General features: G+C 33.4%; 1 protein-coding gene across 5 annotated transcripts in view; it reads right to left on the bottom strand.

The window, feature by feature from the left end:
- LOC137615388 (unc-112-related protein-like) overlaps positions 1 to 19,170 on the bottom strand; it is a 96,433-nt gene that overhangs the window by 24,133 nt on the left and 53,130 nt on the right. For all 5 annotated transcript variants that reach the window (XM_068345210.1, XM_068345214.1, XM_068345213.1 and 2 more), the window contains exons 3-7: positions 7,978 to 8,211; positions 5,447 to 5,682; positions 4,510 to 4,691; positions 4,047 to 4,257; positions 2,648 to 2,823 (exon numbers count right to left, since the gene is read on the bottom strand). In XM_068345210.1, the coding sequence (XP_068201311.1) occupies positions 2,648 to 2,823; positions 4,047 to 4,257; positions 4,510 to 4,691; positions 5,447 to 5,682; positions 7,978 to 8,211 (1,039 nt within the window). The remainder of the gene's footprint in view (positions 1 to 2,647; positions 2,824 to 4,046; positions 4,258 to 4,509; positions 4,692 to 5,446; positions 5,683 to 7,977; positions 8,212 to 19,170) is intronic.

Below are 19,170 nucleotides of genomic sequence, written 5' to 3'. Positions count from 1 at the left end.
GGTGCATTGTAGGCATTACTTACAGGTCTAGGCCTTTGAAACATCCCTTCAATCCTGCTAAACTTCCGCTCCCATTACCTTTCTTTTATCCTACTATCCACCCACTTTTATCTTTTACTGCATTGTGCAACTGCAGGATTCTTCTCCAGTTGCACTCGTATTCTGAATGGCCTCCCAGGCCCCAGTGCTTGCTCATATGATCCAAAATCATAAGACAATTTAATCCAACATCTTATGGTACACTGTTATCGACACACAAATCCTTTGGTTGGTTTTATTTGATGACCATACCTGATATATACAGAACAGCAATACAAGGTTCAAAAAGTAACCTTATGTTTATAAACTGGTAGTCTATTGTGCATAAAAAAATCATTACTGGTCCAGCCCACTTTTTGGCTGAAGCCAGTTTGCCTTCATGACTGATGATAAGCAAAGCTACATCTGGTCATAATTTGACTGCAATCTCTACATGATTACATTAATTATCACTATTTGGTCCAAATCTACTCTGCCTGTCACGTAATGTGCTGAACTGAGCAATCCATCAACTGAGACTCTAACCAAGCCCATTTTCTTATCATGTGACAATTATGGTTACTGTATATGAACCTACCATGGGGTACCTCAAATCACTGGTTAGTGATCTAATTCGTCAATGTACTTTAGCCAAAAACTCAGGTTCTAATCATGTTCAACTCATTGATGTCTACTTAAATTTCTATAAAGTTTTTATAAAGAGCAAGAAATAAACAAAAGTACATGTAATTACAAATAGAATAAACCACAACCAAGAATATTAGATCAGTTAGAGTTAGACCATCAACATATGTTAAGTCAATTACTGTAAATGCACTTACAATACATGAAACTATGGAATGAGTTAAGATTATTCAATACTGTATTGTACTCATCCACTATGGGTCACTGCCATCTTCCACAGTAGATGGACTCAACCAATTACTGATCTTTCAAATTCAATGTTTAATAGCGCACCAACAAATGCATATATGAACAGACACATAGGTCCAAATTGAATATCTCATAAAAACTCAATAACCGCATCAATGAAAATCTCCATAATAATATGAAAAAAAAATTAACAGGTTTTTAAAGAACAGACATTAACCGACTACAATTGTTTACAAAATTATGCAGAAAATCCAAATAATAAACAGTTCCTCTTCAGCAGAAGTAAAAATAATGTAGTTAAAATTTAAAAAACATTAATTAATCTTAATAAGCATGAGATAAATTAATAAAACTCCATAAAAAGTATGATACACATATAAGGATAGTATCACAAACCATTCTGCTATATAAAGATCGCTTTTTATTAAAAAAAAAAAATACTGCTCAAAAGTTCTCCAATCTAAGCTTTAGGCCCAACAATTGCCATTGTCTGATGTCAGCATAGTCTACCAAATAAACAATACAACTGAACATATTTTAACAGAAAAGTAAGAAAAGTCTACATATAACACTAAATAGAATCTATAAACTAAGTTTGCAAGATACTGTACTGGTTCAGTGACTAAAGTTGTCTGATACACAATAATGTGACTACTGTACAGCATACTGATTTAAAAATGGAGGCCAACTCGACTGTTAGATTGGGATAGGAAATTTACTGTAGGAATGTGTAAATGCATTAATTGAACCATAAATTCTATATATTGATATTCAAATTTTTTTCTATCATCAAGAAGTGATACTCACAGCACTAAACCTTCAACAAGGTATTAAACCACCAAATAATAAACCTAAATCACTTCATTATAATTAACAACAAATAATCTGAAAACATTTAACAACTATTCAAACAACACACACTGCTGTCAAATAAAGATGCAGTAATGAATGGTGGTAACAAAGGTGTTTGTGGGACTACTCTTACTTGAATGGTATACTAACAGCTGCCTGGTAAATATACTGTATACAGTAATCAAGAGAGGTTAATATTAGTGTAAGAACACAATGAATGCAATTGCAGTGTAAATACTCTTCTGAAACTGTCACCTTACATAACCCAATCAAAAAGACTTTAATTTTCACAACCATGCAACCCGTGCAACGAAGAGATGAAATATTGCTGTGCTTTCAGTTAATCTTGGTTGCAGCACGCTATCTAATGAAAGCCCATCAAACTACTGTACTAAAAGAAGGGGTTTTTACTTTATACATCTTGATAAGAACAAAAATTGTTTACTGTAATAGATCTCAATAGGAAAAAGAATTGTTTACTGTAATAGAAAGAATAATGTAAATTAATACTTTCTTGTATCATGAGTAATCATAAATATATACAATAAAGTACAGGGTGAAAATATACTAGAATGCTGTAATTAGGGAAACTTTAAAAGCAAAGTGCGCAAACCTACAAAGGATATTTACTCAAAATACCATGTTTTTTTTTAAAAGCCTTATCAAATATTTTATGTATCGTGTTTCACTGGTACAAACTTCATGTTCAATATTAAACTCACATAATGAGATTTTCCTAAGTTGCAGAGAGAAAAAAAGAGAAAAATTCCTCAGTATAAGAAGGTACTGTATTTCATTGTCATTTGTTTTCTCACATGTACCAACTATCGAATTAAGAATACAGTAAACAGTAAAACTTTGTTATATGACAAGATATACTCACTTCATAAACTTGAGGTAATCTGCTAGTTCTGGTATGTGCATAATATCAGCAGGTGTTGAAGACACATGGGACCCTTCCAAAGTCATCTGGAGTTCACTTAAAGCGCGGTCAATGTCGTCTTCGTTCCCACCGTTTGTGTCGGGCTGTGGTTGGTTAACCTGAAGGTTCACTTGTAACTGAAATTCAAAAAATTTTCCAGGTTTAATAACACTATACCAAATCCCAACAAATGGAATCTAATACAGACAAATGAATGACAATTAATCCTCTCTCAACTTCAAAAACTTATCTACACCCAAAGAAAACTTGAAAATACTTTGAGATTGATACTGTTGGATACATGATGAGAAAAAGTTAAGTAAAAAAGTAGCTGATCTAGAAATAAAGGGCCAAAGACCAGTTAAAAAGCAAAGGAAAATATAGAAAGTGCAGAAAGGAAGCCTTAGACCAAATATATACGCTCACAGAAAGTGCAAGACAACCAAAAAAGATCTAATTAACTAATTTCACATTCTACTTCATACATGAAAATCTGTATTAAAAACTTTTATGATGAAGAAATACTTCAAACTGAAATGATACGCAAATTTTCATGCAATTCTACCAATACAACACGAACATTAGGTATACTGTAAATGTAATATAATATTTGACATTTATATAAAAAAAAAATATATAGATGAATACTCCAGCTTTACTTTGGATTTTCTGGGTCAGTGACACTACTGTATTTACACGCATTATGAAGTATGTGAAAGTGTGTAAGACCCTTTAAAACAATGAGCAAAAATTATACTGTATTACAAGTCAATGCCATCAAAATTTTTCTATTTTTTCTTCACTGCAAACAATAAATCTAATTTAAATAAATATACAAATTAACTTTGGAAGGAATTCTGCTGCAATAATCTATTGCAACTTTAAATATATGCAAACATGATGCACTTTATTGCCAAATATAAGTACTGGCCCCCAATATATTAGGTCTTTAGGATTTCCTTATGATACTATACTTTAAAACAACATCTTATTCTCGTAGCATCATGAATTTGTTTAACAGGACCATAATCACATTTCTAGTTGCCCTCAAGGATTGGCCAAAAGGATTAGTCTTGAAATGCGAGGTGAAACCTAGAGCTTGCTGATGTTGAAGACAGAAACTAATGCAGCTAAAGAAAGAGAATCTGTAAAATAAATCTTTGGTACAACCAAAGATTTCACTTTGTAGGTCATCCCTAACTCTTACAGATGTCTACATTGATCTATACAAGAGGATCTAAAGTGTTTTAAACTATGACAATCTTGGCAATTCCATTACATAAAACAGTATTGTCATACTAACAATAAAGATTTCTCTTTACGATCTGACAAAAACATTAAAAAACAAACTATGTCATACCTGTAAGGCTGCAAACATGAGCATTTCTTCTTCTGTGCAATCAATCTCTTCATTCATAATGGCCCACTTGGCTTGCTCAAAGATCAGGTTGATGCGTGCAGCATCATATTTTGGGTTCAAGTCATAAAAGGAGTAAAACTTAAACCGTAACAATAAGACATCAAATTCACGCACACCCTGCTCCATTATGGATAATGAAGAGTCTAACCATCTGCAAATGATGGTAAAGAGGTCAAAGATATGAATCAAGCAATACTGTAAATGCTGTATTTATCAAAATGAATTAAAATAAAGTAAAACTAATGTTCATAAGATATATTCTAATTTTACAGTGAATGACAAGATTAAAGTAAACAATAGTGTATTATTATAATTATTGATGATAAAAATATGTATAAAAATATACAATTATGTATTCTGAATGAAATGAGCATGACAACACATCAAGAGGCGCATCACTTACGAGACATTCATACGAGCTCTCTCGAGAAGAGACTTCGGTCTGATCAGTTTGCTGCGTGCTTCTTCCGAGGGATGAAGGGGAGAATTTGCTAAGGATGTGTTTATGTCATCCACACCATCAATACTATCCATGGTGCTGTTTAGGCTACCAATACCATTGCTGTTGAAGCGCCATGTCCCACCCTACAAGTAAAAGCAAATGTCTTATTTTCCTCACTTAGGTTTCTCCTTGGCAATAATTTTCCCTTTAAATCAAGAAAAAAATATATTGACATGTACAACCAGTGAAAGTATCTCTCAATAATCAGGATTAATACACGATGAAAAAGTAACCACTGAGCGCTCTATGTTTCATTATCATTGTCAATTCGCTCAACTGGAACTTTTATGAGAAAAAATTTAATCATTCACAGATCAATTCTTATAATTTTAATGTTTGATGTTGTATGATACAGTACCGTACTTCATAAATCTATATAAAATCATTATATAACGAATGATGTAAAAAAAAAAAATGCCAGGTCTATTTTTATTTCTCCAATATAAAATATAAAATAAAAAGTAAAAATTTCTGTTTTCTGATATATAAAGAATAATACAGGTAATATATTCTCAAGCCACAATGTTGAGTCAGCCAAAATATCACCAATTTTTTATTCTTGATACGAAAAATACATTATTTATCTATGAAACTTTTACCAATGAACCAGTTTTTCCCACCAACTGCCTATATTAATGAAATTCCAATAAGTTTCCCTTATCAAGGAAATTTCAATAAGTTGATTAAATGGTCTATTTCCTTTGAAGAAGGTGAGACAATGGCATAAAGTACAGTATTCTGCAATATTTTTGGATCAGACTAAGTGGCCAGGTGAAACTTCACTATATTTATAATAATCAAACTGTTGTTGCAACAGTAACAAATCAAACTAACTTACTGGAGAGCTTATGGGAGTCTTATTGGGAGAATGCAAATGATGTGACGCTGCAGATCTGTCCAAAGAGCCGTTACTGGAGTTGTGGCTCTTGTTTGCGATAAACGAGTTTGTGTCGGCAGGAATGCCATTTTTTGTACTGCTGGACTTCTTCTTGATTTGTTTTTCAGAGTAATTGTGTTTCAGGTCATCTGAAGTGATTGGCTTACAAAACGACAACTCCTCTGGATATCGGATACCTGAGATTACAAGTAAAACATTAGCTCGAGATATAGCTAGCTCCCCTCACAATATATTTCCAATGCTATACTGTACAGTACTTTATAAAAAAAATATTTTAAATTAATGTCTTACAGTACAAATGAGCTTATTTTACACATTATCAAATTTGTACTGACAAGTAATCAAATATTTCGTAAAATTACACTATAAACAATGCATCACTACTATACGCATTACTTGATATATAAAAGCTACACCAAACTACATGTAAACAAAAACATTAACTTAAAATACTAAAATGTTTATGTAGCCTTTTAATGACAATTTGTATAATGTACTTCTATAAGTTCTGTGTTACAGTTTCAAAGTCAATAACCTGCAAGTCATGATTAATACCGTCATATCGAAGCTCCCGTTATATTGCCTCAGTTAATATCAGTGCTAAAGTCAGTGTCATTGTCCAGGCTGATACTGTAAAGACATCACCCATACCAGTAGCATTATATTACAGTATATAAATGACTTATGTAGTGATGTCCTTACATAAGTGGCTGTGTCTCAAGTAAAAGGATAGCACTGTGATAAGTTTGTTTTTTTCAAATCAAGGACTTGATACCAGCCAAGACAAAATAAGTACAGTAGCTTAAAATCATGCAAATAACCGTTTCAAAGTACACCAGTACAAAACAATAACTGATGGTGAACTAAACACAATGATGTAACAAAAAAGAACACTTATCAAATGATTGAATGTTTGCATTATTTAGAGACCTCTCCATTGGCAAATAATACACATTAATATATAATGAGTGGGAGAACTTTTGCCAATACAGGAAAGGATTTAAATTTCCTTTAGCCTTTTAGAAAGCATTTCCTAGTTTTTGCTATCCTCTGCGAGGGTGAGGTTACAGACACAATGATAAAATCAATCTATAATTCATTTTTTAATAAATATTGATATGGTTTGGACTTGTGAAGAGAATGAGCAGTACTTTAACAAAAAGGGTTGTGGTAGCCTATTGGAAATGTCCTTGACTCACGTTCCATTAGTTGGGAGTTCGAGCTTGGCTCAAGTCTGTTACTTTTCATTAGTGTACACAACCTCACCATCGTTGTGAGGTAGGGTTGGCGAAGCTTATAGGTCTCATCAGCAACCATTGCGTGATCTTCCTGGTCTAAGCTTGGGTGGAGAGGGGCCTTGGGCACTGATCATTTCTATGCATGGTCTGTCTCTAGGACATTGTCCTGTTCATTTTATCTGTCACTCAAGAGCATCTTCTAAACCTTTAAAAGCAGTAAATATGAAAGTACCAAGACGAAGACTAGGAATGCCCAAGAAGTCACGAAAAAGGGTTACATACAGTATGCAGACCTAGACCTGACTGGAGTTAAGGAAGACTGAGTACTGAACTGGAGTGAATGGAAGGAAGTCTTTGATGTCAAAAGCTCTATAAAGGGAAGATCTGAAGTAAAAAGGTTCATGGTGCTAGTGGTGAATCAATTGGGACAGACCTTGGAGTCTGGTGTGTGGCCATAGGTCACAATGAGGCCTGAGAAACATACAGTGAGAGTTGAACTTATAAAAAAAATATGAAGACATCCAGATATGTAGAAATGGTGTCACTTTTCTAGGACAAAACCTTAGTAAAAGGATAATGCCGTAGAGACTTACCATAGATACATATGATCAGCACCCAAACTCCCTCCCCATCAAACTAGGACCAGGAGGGCTGGACAATGGCTTCTGATGACTCAGCAGGTACACATAATTATAGGATCCCCAAGAACCCCCATTCCTAGCTCATAAGGATAGTAAGGTTACAGACACTATTAGAAACTATTGGGCTTGAGCGGGTCTCGAATTCCAATCCAGCAAAATGCTACACAGGGACGTTTCCAATAGGCTACCACAATCACAAGACTCTGCCTTCCCTCTTGTACGGTGTATGGCCTGATAATTCAGATAAGCTTCTGTATCACCTTTACCCATATACTGTATAATTATTCTGCTCTTTGCAATTAGTTTACCAAACTTTTAACTGAGCTCCACAAGGCACTAGAAGAGTTGAAAGACCCAAGGCCTACACGGTTGAGGACTATGAAGTGTGCCTAACAAAAACGTGAATAAAGATTAGCAGCCCATGCAAATTATTTGTGACTTGTACACAACTTACTTTATGGCTAAAAAATAAAGCCTTGATAAAAATCATTAACTAGTACATTCATATCACATTAATGCCATACTGTACCTATGATTTTCTTTTTGGCTCATGCCTCCTAAATGCAAGATGCAAAAATCTAAAGCTACTGACCAAGTTGTTTGCAGAGTTGCACCACAGCATTGAAGGTTTTGATAGAAAAGTCCACCCTGAAGTCCATATATCGCAGATCTGGCAATTGTACTCTCAGTGTTTTGTGCATGGGGGTGAACTCAAGCTGGGCAGCAGCACCAACACCATATTGATCCAGCGTTGACCTGGTGTGGGTAAGCCACATATTCTTTTTCGGCCACCATAGTGCATGATCTGACCAATCGATAGCTATGTCTGAAAGCATAAAAAAAACAAGGGTTAAAACTGAATATACATTATTTATTCTGGTAAAAGTGATAAGCTTTGTACAATTGATATAAAATTAATTAACAAATACGAATTCTGTACATAAACCTAACGTAACTGAATCAGATAATGAATTTCTTACAACTATTACAACTTCTGTTATCAACAAGGTTCTTTAAATATAGTCTGAGTATATTTAAAGGAACTTTGTTATCAATAGTATTATCATCGAAATCATACATCTCGTATAACAGGGTTATATCTATTAGCCTCCTTCACATTATTAAATTTCAGCTGCACCTAAAATATTAGGAGTGAATGTTGCCAATTAAAAATAGGGAATAATTAAAGAACTATCAAAATTCTAGGGAATGCATTACCTCCTCTTTCTTCTGCAAGTACAACAACTATGGATTGCGTTACATGTAAGGCAGTTGAAGAGAAGACAGAAGGAACTGAATGAGAACTTAACATAACCAAATTAAGCAGATTATTTAGTACTGCTAGCAAAGTGTACAAGACTTAAAAAATTAGTTACAAGTCTAGCGAATGGCAACTAGTGCTGGTCTTATAATCAATGTTTCTAAATCATGTAGTTTAGACAGGGATGGGGACCCTTTTTCAGATGAAGGCCATCTTGCAATTCCACATTGATTACGCATTGAATTTCTTAATATTAATTTATCCTCCAAGTAATTTCTTAGGAAGATAACGAAAGGGTGACATGTTTATAAAAATTGAAAGCATTAATTTTTTAAATATTCTAATTAAGTAAGTTCTTTTTATACAAGTAATTAAGAAATGAATAATACTGAAAACCAAATTTTCAAATATTTCATTTAAGTTTGTAAGTAGTTTTCAAACTAATAAGTAAATGAATAGTATCGAAAACATGTCATTTGAAATTCCTTTAGTTAAGTTTGTAGGTTCTTTGTATTCAATTGATAAGTAAAGTAATATAAACTTTATAGAAAAGATAGCTTATAAACATCAAGAATATGACAATTTCAAATATTTGATATGGGCAAAGACAAGTACTGTAAGTACTTTTTTATACAACCACATCTCATAAAAATGCAACATCCATGTAAATAATTGTATCTGTTAAAACACAATGTTAGTTGTTTTCATTATAAAAGTAAATAACTTGCTTTCTTAAGAAGTTCAATAACTCCCTAGTTTTTATCCATCAGTGCATACCCTTATCATAAAAGGAAGCAAATTTTAGTTCTTGTTTGTGACATAGCTCTTAGAAATTGATAACATGTCTGTTCCCCGTGTCCTTCCGTTGAGACTGCAAAAATAAAATAATATTTTTTACGTCCAAATCTCTGAAATCTGTTAGTTCACATAAAAACTAACACAGACACAGTGCGTTGAAGAAAAAAAAAAACAGGAACTCTTCAACCATCACGCGTAAATTATTCGCTCAATTATTGCAACTATCAGCTGCTGCAAGGAAAAACTGCTAGTTGCACTAAAGTTATGATTCGTCGAATTAAAAAAAAAGATACCTCCATTCTCTGGGAGGGACATCACTGAAGACAGAAAACTTTCCTTTTGTCTATGTGTGTAATAAATATTTAAAAACACGATATTCAATGTCAACGCTGAAATATACTCCACATACATACTATATCAAAGGCCAGTAGAAGGCCGCACTTGATGGTTCAGTGGGCCGCAAGTTCCCCATCCCTGGGATAAGACAATAGAGCATGTTGGTGGGAGTAAAAAATAAACTAAAAGGAAGTCAACCTTTCCACTCCATATATCACATTATTTAACTTGGCACAGCTATAACTATGAGACTCTCGAAGGATTTTTGAGACTGAAGGGTTGAAATCAGGCTATGGATGTGATTAGCTAAAATGGTTATCGAATATAATTATAATGTATACTTAGGTAAATCTATGAATAAAAGTGAGATAAGTTTCAATAAATCGAAGAGATTTCTAAACAGTTTAAGAGTTTGTGAAGATGAAACATGTGGAGGATATTTGGTATTTAACGGCAAAGGTTTGTAATAAAACACACACAAATGTTCTGTATATAAATGAAAGATCGTTTACTAATCGACGAATTGATTCCGCGGACACCTCAAGGTTCCAGAAGAGTGGAAGGACAAAACCTAAATGAATAAGAAATGTGAAGAATAAGTTGGGATTGGCTGAGATGATCTGATGGAGACAAAAAGACAGGATGATTGGAAGAATCTGGTGGAGGCCTTTCATGTCCCCCAACGTTGGAGGTATTTTGTGTGTGTGTGTGTGTGTGTGTGTGTGTGTGTGTGTGTGTGTGTGTCCAGCATAAACTAACAAAAAATGCATATGACTTTCCTCCAGAACTAAATAAGTAGATGTCTAAGTACAGCCTAAAGGAGGAGTGACACATTCATATGAATAGAGAACTGTGCATCGTAAATAAACGAAAAATGTAAATAATTATACAACATAAGTATACTTTGAAAATACAGGCATAATCACGCGGACACATCAAGACCAAAGAATATAACCGACTCCTTGCCGGGTGCAAAAAACAAATTCAATGACAGTTTATATTCTTAACATCCTTTGTTTGCAAAACATACGTGTACTGTATATGAACTAAAATGTTGAAATACATTCGTATTCTAATTTGCAAACAGCATGACGAATACGAATATTAATCATATATGTATACAGAGGCCAACATAAAGTATAGAAATTTATTTATGTAAAACAAAAATATAAGTCGATTTACTTTTTTAACAATTAATTACTAAGGGAGTTCGGACGAAGAAAGGGAATTGCACAATTCCTGGAAATTAATAAAGTAAAATAACCACAGGAATTACATAATCAACACTGTCTGACAATGACGTAATATATAAGTCACCCTCACGATTACATAACAATGAAATGCAATCTAGGAAAATGAATAAAAAAAAGACAAGATTAAGATCACGAACGAAATTTTTAAAGGAATGACAAAGAAGAACAAGAGAAACTGCTTGGCCGGTCTCCATCTTTTCAATTAATTAGATAAATCACATTTTATGCAATACTATTCAAAGGTCCTTTTGATGTATTGGACTTACATTGCAGCAGTCATATATAAACTTATCAATACTAACTGGGGCACATTATTCTGTCTTATTTCTCTGGGTTTTTTGAAGTTATTATATTTTATATATGACATATTTATTTTAATATTTCTACTGTTCTTGAAATATTTTATTCTAATAGTTCGTTACTTCTCTCAGTTTATTTATTTCCTTACTTCCTTTCCTCACTGGACTATTTTCCCTGTTGGGCCCTTAGGTTTGTAGCATCCTGTTTCTCCACTAGGGTTTGTAGCATAACCTAGCTAGTAATAATAATAAAAAAATGCCATGACAATTAATTAAAATACCTTTAATGAATTTATCTTTAAAAGATGAAATTAAAGTGTTTTATAAGTTAATAATAAGAATGTGTTACCCCGAAGACAGTATAATCAATCTGTACACTAACCACAAGTGTTGCAATGATAGCCGAATCAAATAAAGTATTCTCCTTTTGTTCTTCTTTTCTGCATATCTCCTCATTCGTGTGTAAAGAACAAAGGAACTAAAAATAAAGCACACAACAAGGTCACACAAGACATAACAATGTAGTTTAACGACGCAATCCGGTAAAAAAAAAAAAAAAAAAAAACACAGAAGGCAGAACACTAAATATAAAAATTAATCTTTTTCTTCAGACTCACGCCCTTATCCATGTGGATATATATATATATATATATATATATATATATATATATATATATATTTATATATATATATATATATATTTATATATATATATATATATATATATATATATATATATATATATCGAGTGTTCTGCCTTGTTTTAGACACATACACGTGTCTACATACACATATATATAATTATATACATATATGTATACAGAATGTCTATATATATATATATATATATACATGTTTATATTTATGTACCAATATGTGTGCGCGAACACGTAGCATAATAAATATGGGGAACCTCTTGCTCTGACTAAAAATCCGCAGAAAAATTTATATAATTCGACAGAACATAATAAATGCAAGACACAAACACCATAATCCTACAAATGGTCTGCTGTCGGCACTAATACATTTAAAATACTCGAAAGAGGAAAAGAGCCTACGTGCCACGCCCACAGATGGACGGGAATGAATAGGGCCGCCTTTCAATTTGCTGATTACTTCCCTTACATACACACACACATAAAATGTATATGTATGTATGTGTGTGGAATGATCCAAATCAGGTAGCTGAATCGGTAGAATTTCAAAAGTTCAAACTTGCAACAATTTATTTTTATTTTTTTTTATGTTGAACAGGCAGATATAAGTCTCTTTATATAGTTTATATGTGAAAATCTGTTTTAATGTTACTGTTATTGGGATATTTAATCTTAATTGTTATTACTTCTCATACAATTTATTTTTTTCCTTTCCTCAATGAGCTATTTTTCCCTGTTGGAGCCCCTGGGGTTATAGTATCCTGCTTTTTCAACTAGGGTTGTAGCTTAGCTAGTAATAATAATAATAACAATAATGTGTGTGATTGGAGTCAAGTAGACCATGATTTCATATTGCCTTTCCTTTTTTGTTTATATATGAAAGAAAAAAAAAAACATTTACGAACATGCAAGGCAAAATCACGCTACGATCTTCACGGATTGATTGTCAAATACCAGTAATGTCCGATTCTTCGATCTGGTCCAGACCGCGCCTAATCCAATGCACAAAACCTCGTGGAATTTCATAACATCCACACGCGAAGGGCAATTCTATCACACAGAACGGGAACACCCACGGATAAGTCATCCAAGATCAAAAATAAATAAATGGAAGTGAATCTGTTGTATATAAATCATTGTATATTTCTGGGGATCAGTCATTTCAGACAGATTTATTTTTGGCCAGTTACAGCGGTTTTGAAAAGTCATTGGTACAATAATAATAATCATTATAATAATAATAATAATTACAATAATAATTATTATAATTATAATTATCATAATTATTATTGTCATAAAATATATAAAAATAATAATGACGACCATATCAAAAACCAAAACAACAATGATAATAACAGAAACATATATAAATGGTAAACAGCCTTTAAGAAGTTGACAACACACAGGAGTACACAGCCTGGCAAATCATCATTTGGCAACTGCCTTGACTCTCAAAATCTCACTAGATAATAGAAATTCATCATGCACGGTAGAGAAGAAATTTCATGAGATCAAATTACAAACTGGCCTTATTGCAAGTTGGAAAATACATTTCACCATAGTAATGTGTGATATTAACTTTCCGAGGTGTTAAATGTCGCGTTGTAGTATTATTTCTTGTTTTTGATGTTATAAACATCACTTTTTACCACCTGATGTGTTGCGCCGTAGCCAAGGAGAAGGGAGAGAAGAGAGGGAAAGAGGAAAATGTAGATGGAAACAGAATGAGAAGGATATATATTGCAGTAACCGGTCATGCAACTTGAGCTTCCAAAATTAGCAAAGGCTGTGTGGCATTAGAACTAACTCTCTCTCTCTCTCTCTCTCTCTCTCTCTCTCTCTCTCTCTCTCTCTCTCTCTCTCTCTCTCTCTCTCTCTCTCTCTCTCTCTCATATATTAGAGAAATTGGGTGGAGTGTACACGGTAATGTAGGTAGAAGTTGTACAATGCCTTATAAAAAAAAAAAACATTAATTTTTGTTAACTTTATTAATGATAACCTGCCTCAAACATAAAAATGACCTGTACAGAATACTTTGAAAAAAATAGTAACAATCATCACCCTGCATATACTGCCCGAAAACCAGAAAATTTAGTAGCAACTAATTTTCAGGCTTTTCTTGACTTAACGGGGTCCTCACTGTAATGACGTAAAATAATCGTCTCTTTGGAACTAAAATTCACCCTTCATGGTCTTACTAGGTTGACAAATCCAAGTTTCTTAATTATTCAGTATCATATTAAAAATACAAAGATAATAACGAGAAAACATCATTAACAACTTAGACTAATATGGGATTCTAATTCCCCGAATCCACGACAAGAACAAAGAAATGAAGACGAGAAAGACTTCATGGGAAAATTCACATGGAACCAGCAGAGGGTAAACACCCAAGGGTTTTATGAGAGCGATTGTGTAACGAAAGACGTCCTTTGCCAACAAACAAAATGAACGACACAAATGTCGAAAAAGATGTGGTTTTGCCAAATTACCACAAACAATTTGCCAATCATTACTTGACCAAGAAGTGCAAAGGGGTTTTCTTTCATGGTCACACAGATGCCCTTCAAGAATAGGTATTTTTATAACCATCAATCTTTTTAGTCGTCAATAAATCGAGTCGGGAATTGTTTATGAGGGTTTATCAAAGATGTGTTTAGACAAATTCATAGATTACATTGCTATGATGTTGACTGCTGAAAAGGGGCGTTATAAAAAGCAAGGTCATTCGTGTAGGACTGTCCTTTAAAATATTAAAAAGAAAAAAAAACACGAAATACTAAAATACATATAATATATCCTTAAAGATATTAAAAACAGGAAATAATAAAATACACACCTTTCTTTAAAAAAGATATTAAAAACACAGTAAATACTAAAACACATATAATGTAACTAAGTTTCTTTACTAAAATGACTGACGTAAGCAAAAATAAAATTGAATTAAGATAATGCAATAGCAATGTTCTCTCTCATTTTATTCTTTTCTAGAGATTAAAATCCAATCATAAATACTCGCAAAGATTGTAATACTAATACGTCAGGTGAAAGGTCCCATTTATATTACTGGACAGTAAGGCTATACATGCTAAATTAATTCAAAATATATTATAATCACTGTTGTTGCTATGCCATGCCCACTTACAATCACCACCGCCTTTGAGAGAGAGAGAGAGAGAGAGAGAGAGAGAGAGAGAGAGAGAGAGAGAAAGAGAGAGAGGCACTACCCCCTGAAGAAGGGCGTGTGCCATACTTCTCTCCAACACATACAGGTGCTGATGTCAATGCGAACCGCTAAACCACACCTACACACTTCTCCAGGGGCGCACGCGGGCGCATTCCCCAGCCAACGCCCACACAGCGCACAGCCTACGTGCTGCCCACATACATTCACACAGACATACACGCAATAATATGCCATATGTCAAGCATTTCATACGATTCACTTTTAATAAGTAGACATAAAGGAGATTACAGGATGTTTTATGATAAGGGCACTTGTGAGCCATCCGGATGACCCGGCCACTTGTCCGTCAAATGTGACACATGGCCATGAAGAGGCCATGGCTAATGTGTGTGTATGTAAATATTCATATTTTTATTGCGTACATGAATACAAATTAATAATTGAATTTACTTGCATATAAATACGATATAATTGCATTCATTTTATACACCCCAATTACGTTACTACATTCCATGTAGGTTGTGTAAAGAAGAGCAGACGTTGTATTCAAGAAATACAGTACTATGAAACATAGATACTACAATTATGAATGTCCCTCATATGTAAAGAAAAATTAATATGTACTGTAGAGATCTATTTCATATATTTTATATAATATATGCGTCAAGGTGTTTATGACAGCAAAATTTATCGGTATAATGCATAGGTTATATACACACAAACACACACATTATATATATATATATATATATATATATATATATATATATATATATATATATATAATATATATATATATATATATATATATATATGAAATTTGCCGGTCAGCGATATTTCAAATGTAATTCAAAAGAATAAATAAACTAGTAAGTTTTTGGTTATGCACACAGCCTGCAATAACAATATGTCATCTGATCTGTAACACTGACACCAAGTCGACATCGTGGCCGACAAATGGAAACTTGCTGTAGTATCAACGGAAGAGATGCTCTACGATTATCTCTAAAACGTCTCTTTATCAACGCTAACTCCAACTTGATGCAACACCTACACACGCCAGAGAGAGAGAGAGAGAGAGAGAGAGAGAGAGAGAGAGAGAGAGAGAGAGAGAGAGAGAGAGAGAGAGAGAGAGAAAGAGAGAGAGAGAGAGAGAGAGTAACGAAATCCACCTACAGATACCCAACTTGCTCAATAACATTTTACACCGTTAATCGCTTTTCAAGATTTCACCAGTGGATAGATTGACATAAAATTTTCAAAATTGTGATTGGTCGTCTAAAAGAATCAACCGACCAACATTTGACACCAAGGAATTTGTATTATAGTAAGAGCACTAGTTGATTTTGGAAAGTAGATAAAAAGCAGTGCTTGTTTGTGAAAGTTCTACTATTGCTACAACGCACTCAAGCACCAGAGTTGGGAGGTATGCAACTACTTATAGAATTCCAGAAGTTGTGAGCTCAAAATCATTATTGACATGATTTAAACGCATGTGTTGGTAGTACAGTAGTAGATTCCATTATTACACGTGTAAGTATCAGTTTAGGCAGTGGCTGTTATTATTCTGTATAAGCGCATGCGGTGGGACAGGAACAGAAATAGTAGGTAATTGTATATGATCGTGCTAGAAGTATGCATAAAATAATAATAGTATTAGTAGTAGTATGCATGGGATAATAATATTAGTAGTAGTATGCATGGGATAATAATAGTATAATAGTAGTAGTATGCCTGGGATGATAATAGTAGTACGGGCGGAATAATAGTAGTTGTAGTAGTAGTAGTAGTAGTGGCAACACGTGTGTATATAGCCATCTGCCTTGCTTCGATGTCCGTATAAGGAAGCTGGCCCAGTTAGGAGAACGCCCACTTTATATTAACCAATCCAGCGACGGGACGGGTTCTTCTGGACCTAAGCATACCAAGCATAGCATCTTCCACTTTCCTTCTCCTCAACGAGAGAGAGAGAGAGAGAGAGAGAGAGAGAGAGAGAGAGAGAGAGAGAGAGAGAGAGAGATGCACTTGTGGCTCTCGAATTAACGTAGCAACTGGAGGATCCTTGAGATCAAATATTTCTGTCCAAGTTCCGGAAAAAATTTTGTTTGAATCGGGATACATTAAAAGCGAATTTTGAGACTTCAAAATAAGAGTTTACTGGACCATTTTTAAACAGTTTAAAATATTTTGGTACTCCTTTCTTGAAATATTCGTTTGTGCATCCTCAACTATTTCCTTTTCTTTCATTCTTATGGCCAGAAATGGACGTGGTGTCAAAGGAGATAAAACTTCAACTACGTCCATTCAATTTCTAGGAACATACTTCATTTGATGGCCTTTCAATTAATAAAAATCGTAATAAATTAAAACTGTTTATCTAAAGTTAAGTGATAAAAAAATTGCAAAATTAATTGTTATATCAGTTAAGTTAGATTTTATTAGACTTGATCCACAACAAAGAGAACAGAAACGATTAGCAATTTACTCATCAAAAAGGTCTTTTATGTACACCACTAAAGCTGCGGTCAAGGAAAATAAAAAAAATAAGCAAATATGCCGTGGAACAAAAATAAGAAATAAAAAGATTAGGTTGACGCAAAATAGTCTCTTGATATGATGTTAAAAACAGATCAAATGTATTTGTATAAGACTAAAGGAAATTTAAACTAATCATATTTTTTCAGCTGGCTTTCATCCAAACCCAACAGAGCACTGGCGAATTAAATCAACAGAAACGTCTACCAAAACACGTCTCAGACGGCTCTCTTCCCCAGAATATATAAATATGGCGTACTGTGTTTGGGACCTCCCAATCGCAGTGTTTGGAAATACGAACTGACATCCCTAACAATGACCTGGTGTTTATCTTGTAGAGCGAAATACAGCCCTTCTGTATGTCGTTGCCTTCGCTCGTATGTTTCGATATCTTAGGCTCAAGAAGTCGTATGAGGAGTATACAAAATGATTTAATGACAAATGTTAAACATTTTCATGAAATTTATGATGACAGTAAAAAGCGACTTTATGAAATGTTGATGACAGTAAAAAGCGACTTTTATGAAATATTGATGACGGTAAAATCTACTTTATGAAATTTTCATGACGGTTAAAAGCAGCTTTATATGTTGATGACGGTAAAAAAAAGCGACTTTAAGAAATGTTGATGACGGTAAAAAGCGACTTTATTAAATGTTGATGGCGGTAAAAAGCGACTTTATCAAATGTTGATGACGGTAAAAAGCGACATTATAAAATATTGTTGACGGTAAAAAGCGACTTTATTAAATGTTGATGACGGTAAAAAGCGACTTTATTAAATGTTGATGACGGTAAAAAGCGACATTATAAAATATTGTTGACGGTAAAAAGCGACATTATAAAATATTGATGACGGTAAAAAGCGACTTTATTAAATGTTGATGACGGTAAAAAGCGACTTTATGAAATGTTGTTGACGATAAAAAGCGACTTTATGAAATGTTGATGACGTAGAAAGCATCTTTATAAAATGTAAATGTTATTTAGAAGATGCGTAACGATTTCTTGACGCACAAAAGTAATGGGGCAATGTGAACCAATTGCACGAATCATCAAAAGTGAATTATTGAATCAAGCAGTGTTTGAAATGTGCAAGATACAAAAGGATTGTAAGAGACATAACTTCCAATTGAAATCACTTCTTGTAACAAATACAGCCTCATTTCTAGGAAAAAAAATACGTCATTACAAATAATCTGAACAATACAACTGTAACACTACAAAATATATGTACTGTATAGTAAATGAATAGCAACAATTTCAACAATAAACCATTATAGAACAATTAATTTTTTCGACTTTACATCAAAATACGAAATTTGAAAACTTGTAGGAAACTTTACGCAAATAAACGGTTTGAATAAGACAACAATAAAGTTGTCATCACATAACTTAGAAATACATCACTATTTGTTATTTTGGCAATGTCACTTAGCATTTTGTCCACGAAAAGGTTT

This window comes from Palaemon carinicauda, chromosome 21 (genome assembly GCF_036898095.1).
Source record: "Palaemon carinicauda isolate YSFRI2023 chromosome 21, ASM3689809v2, whole genome shotgun sequence".
NCBI classification, from domain to species: domain Eukaryota; kingdom Metazoa; phylum Arthropoda; class Malacostraca; order Decapoda; family Palaemonidae; genus Palaemon; species Palaemon carinicauda.
This window is presented reverse-complemented; position numbering and strand designations above follow the sequence as displayed.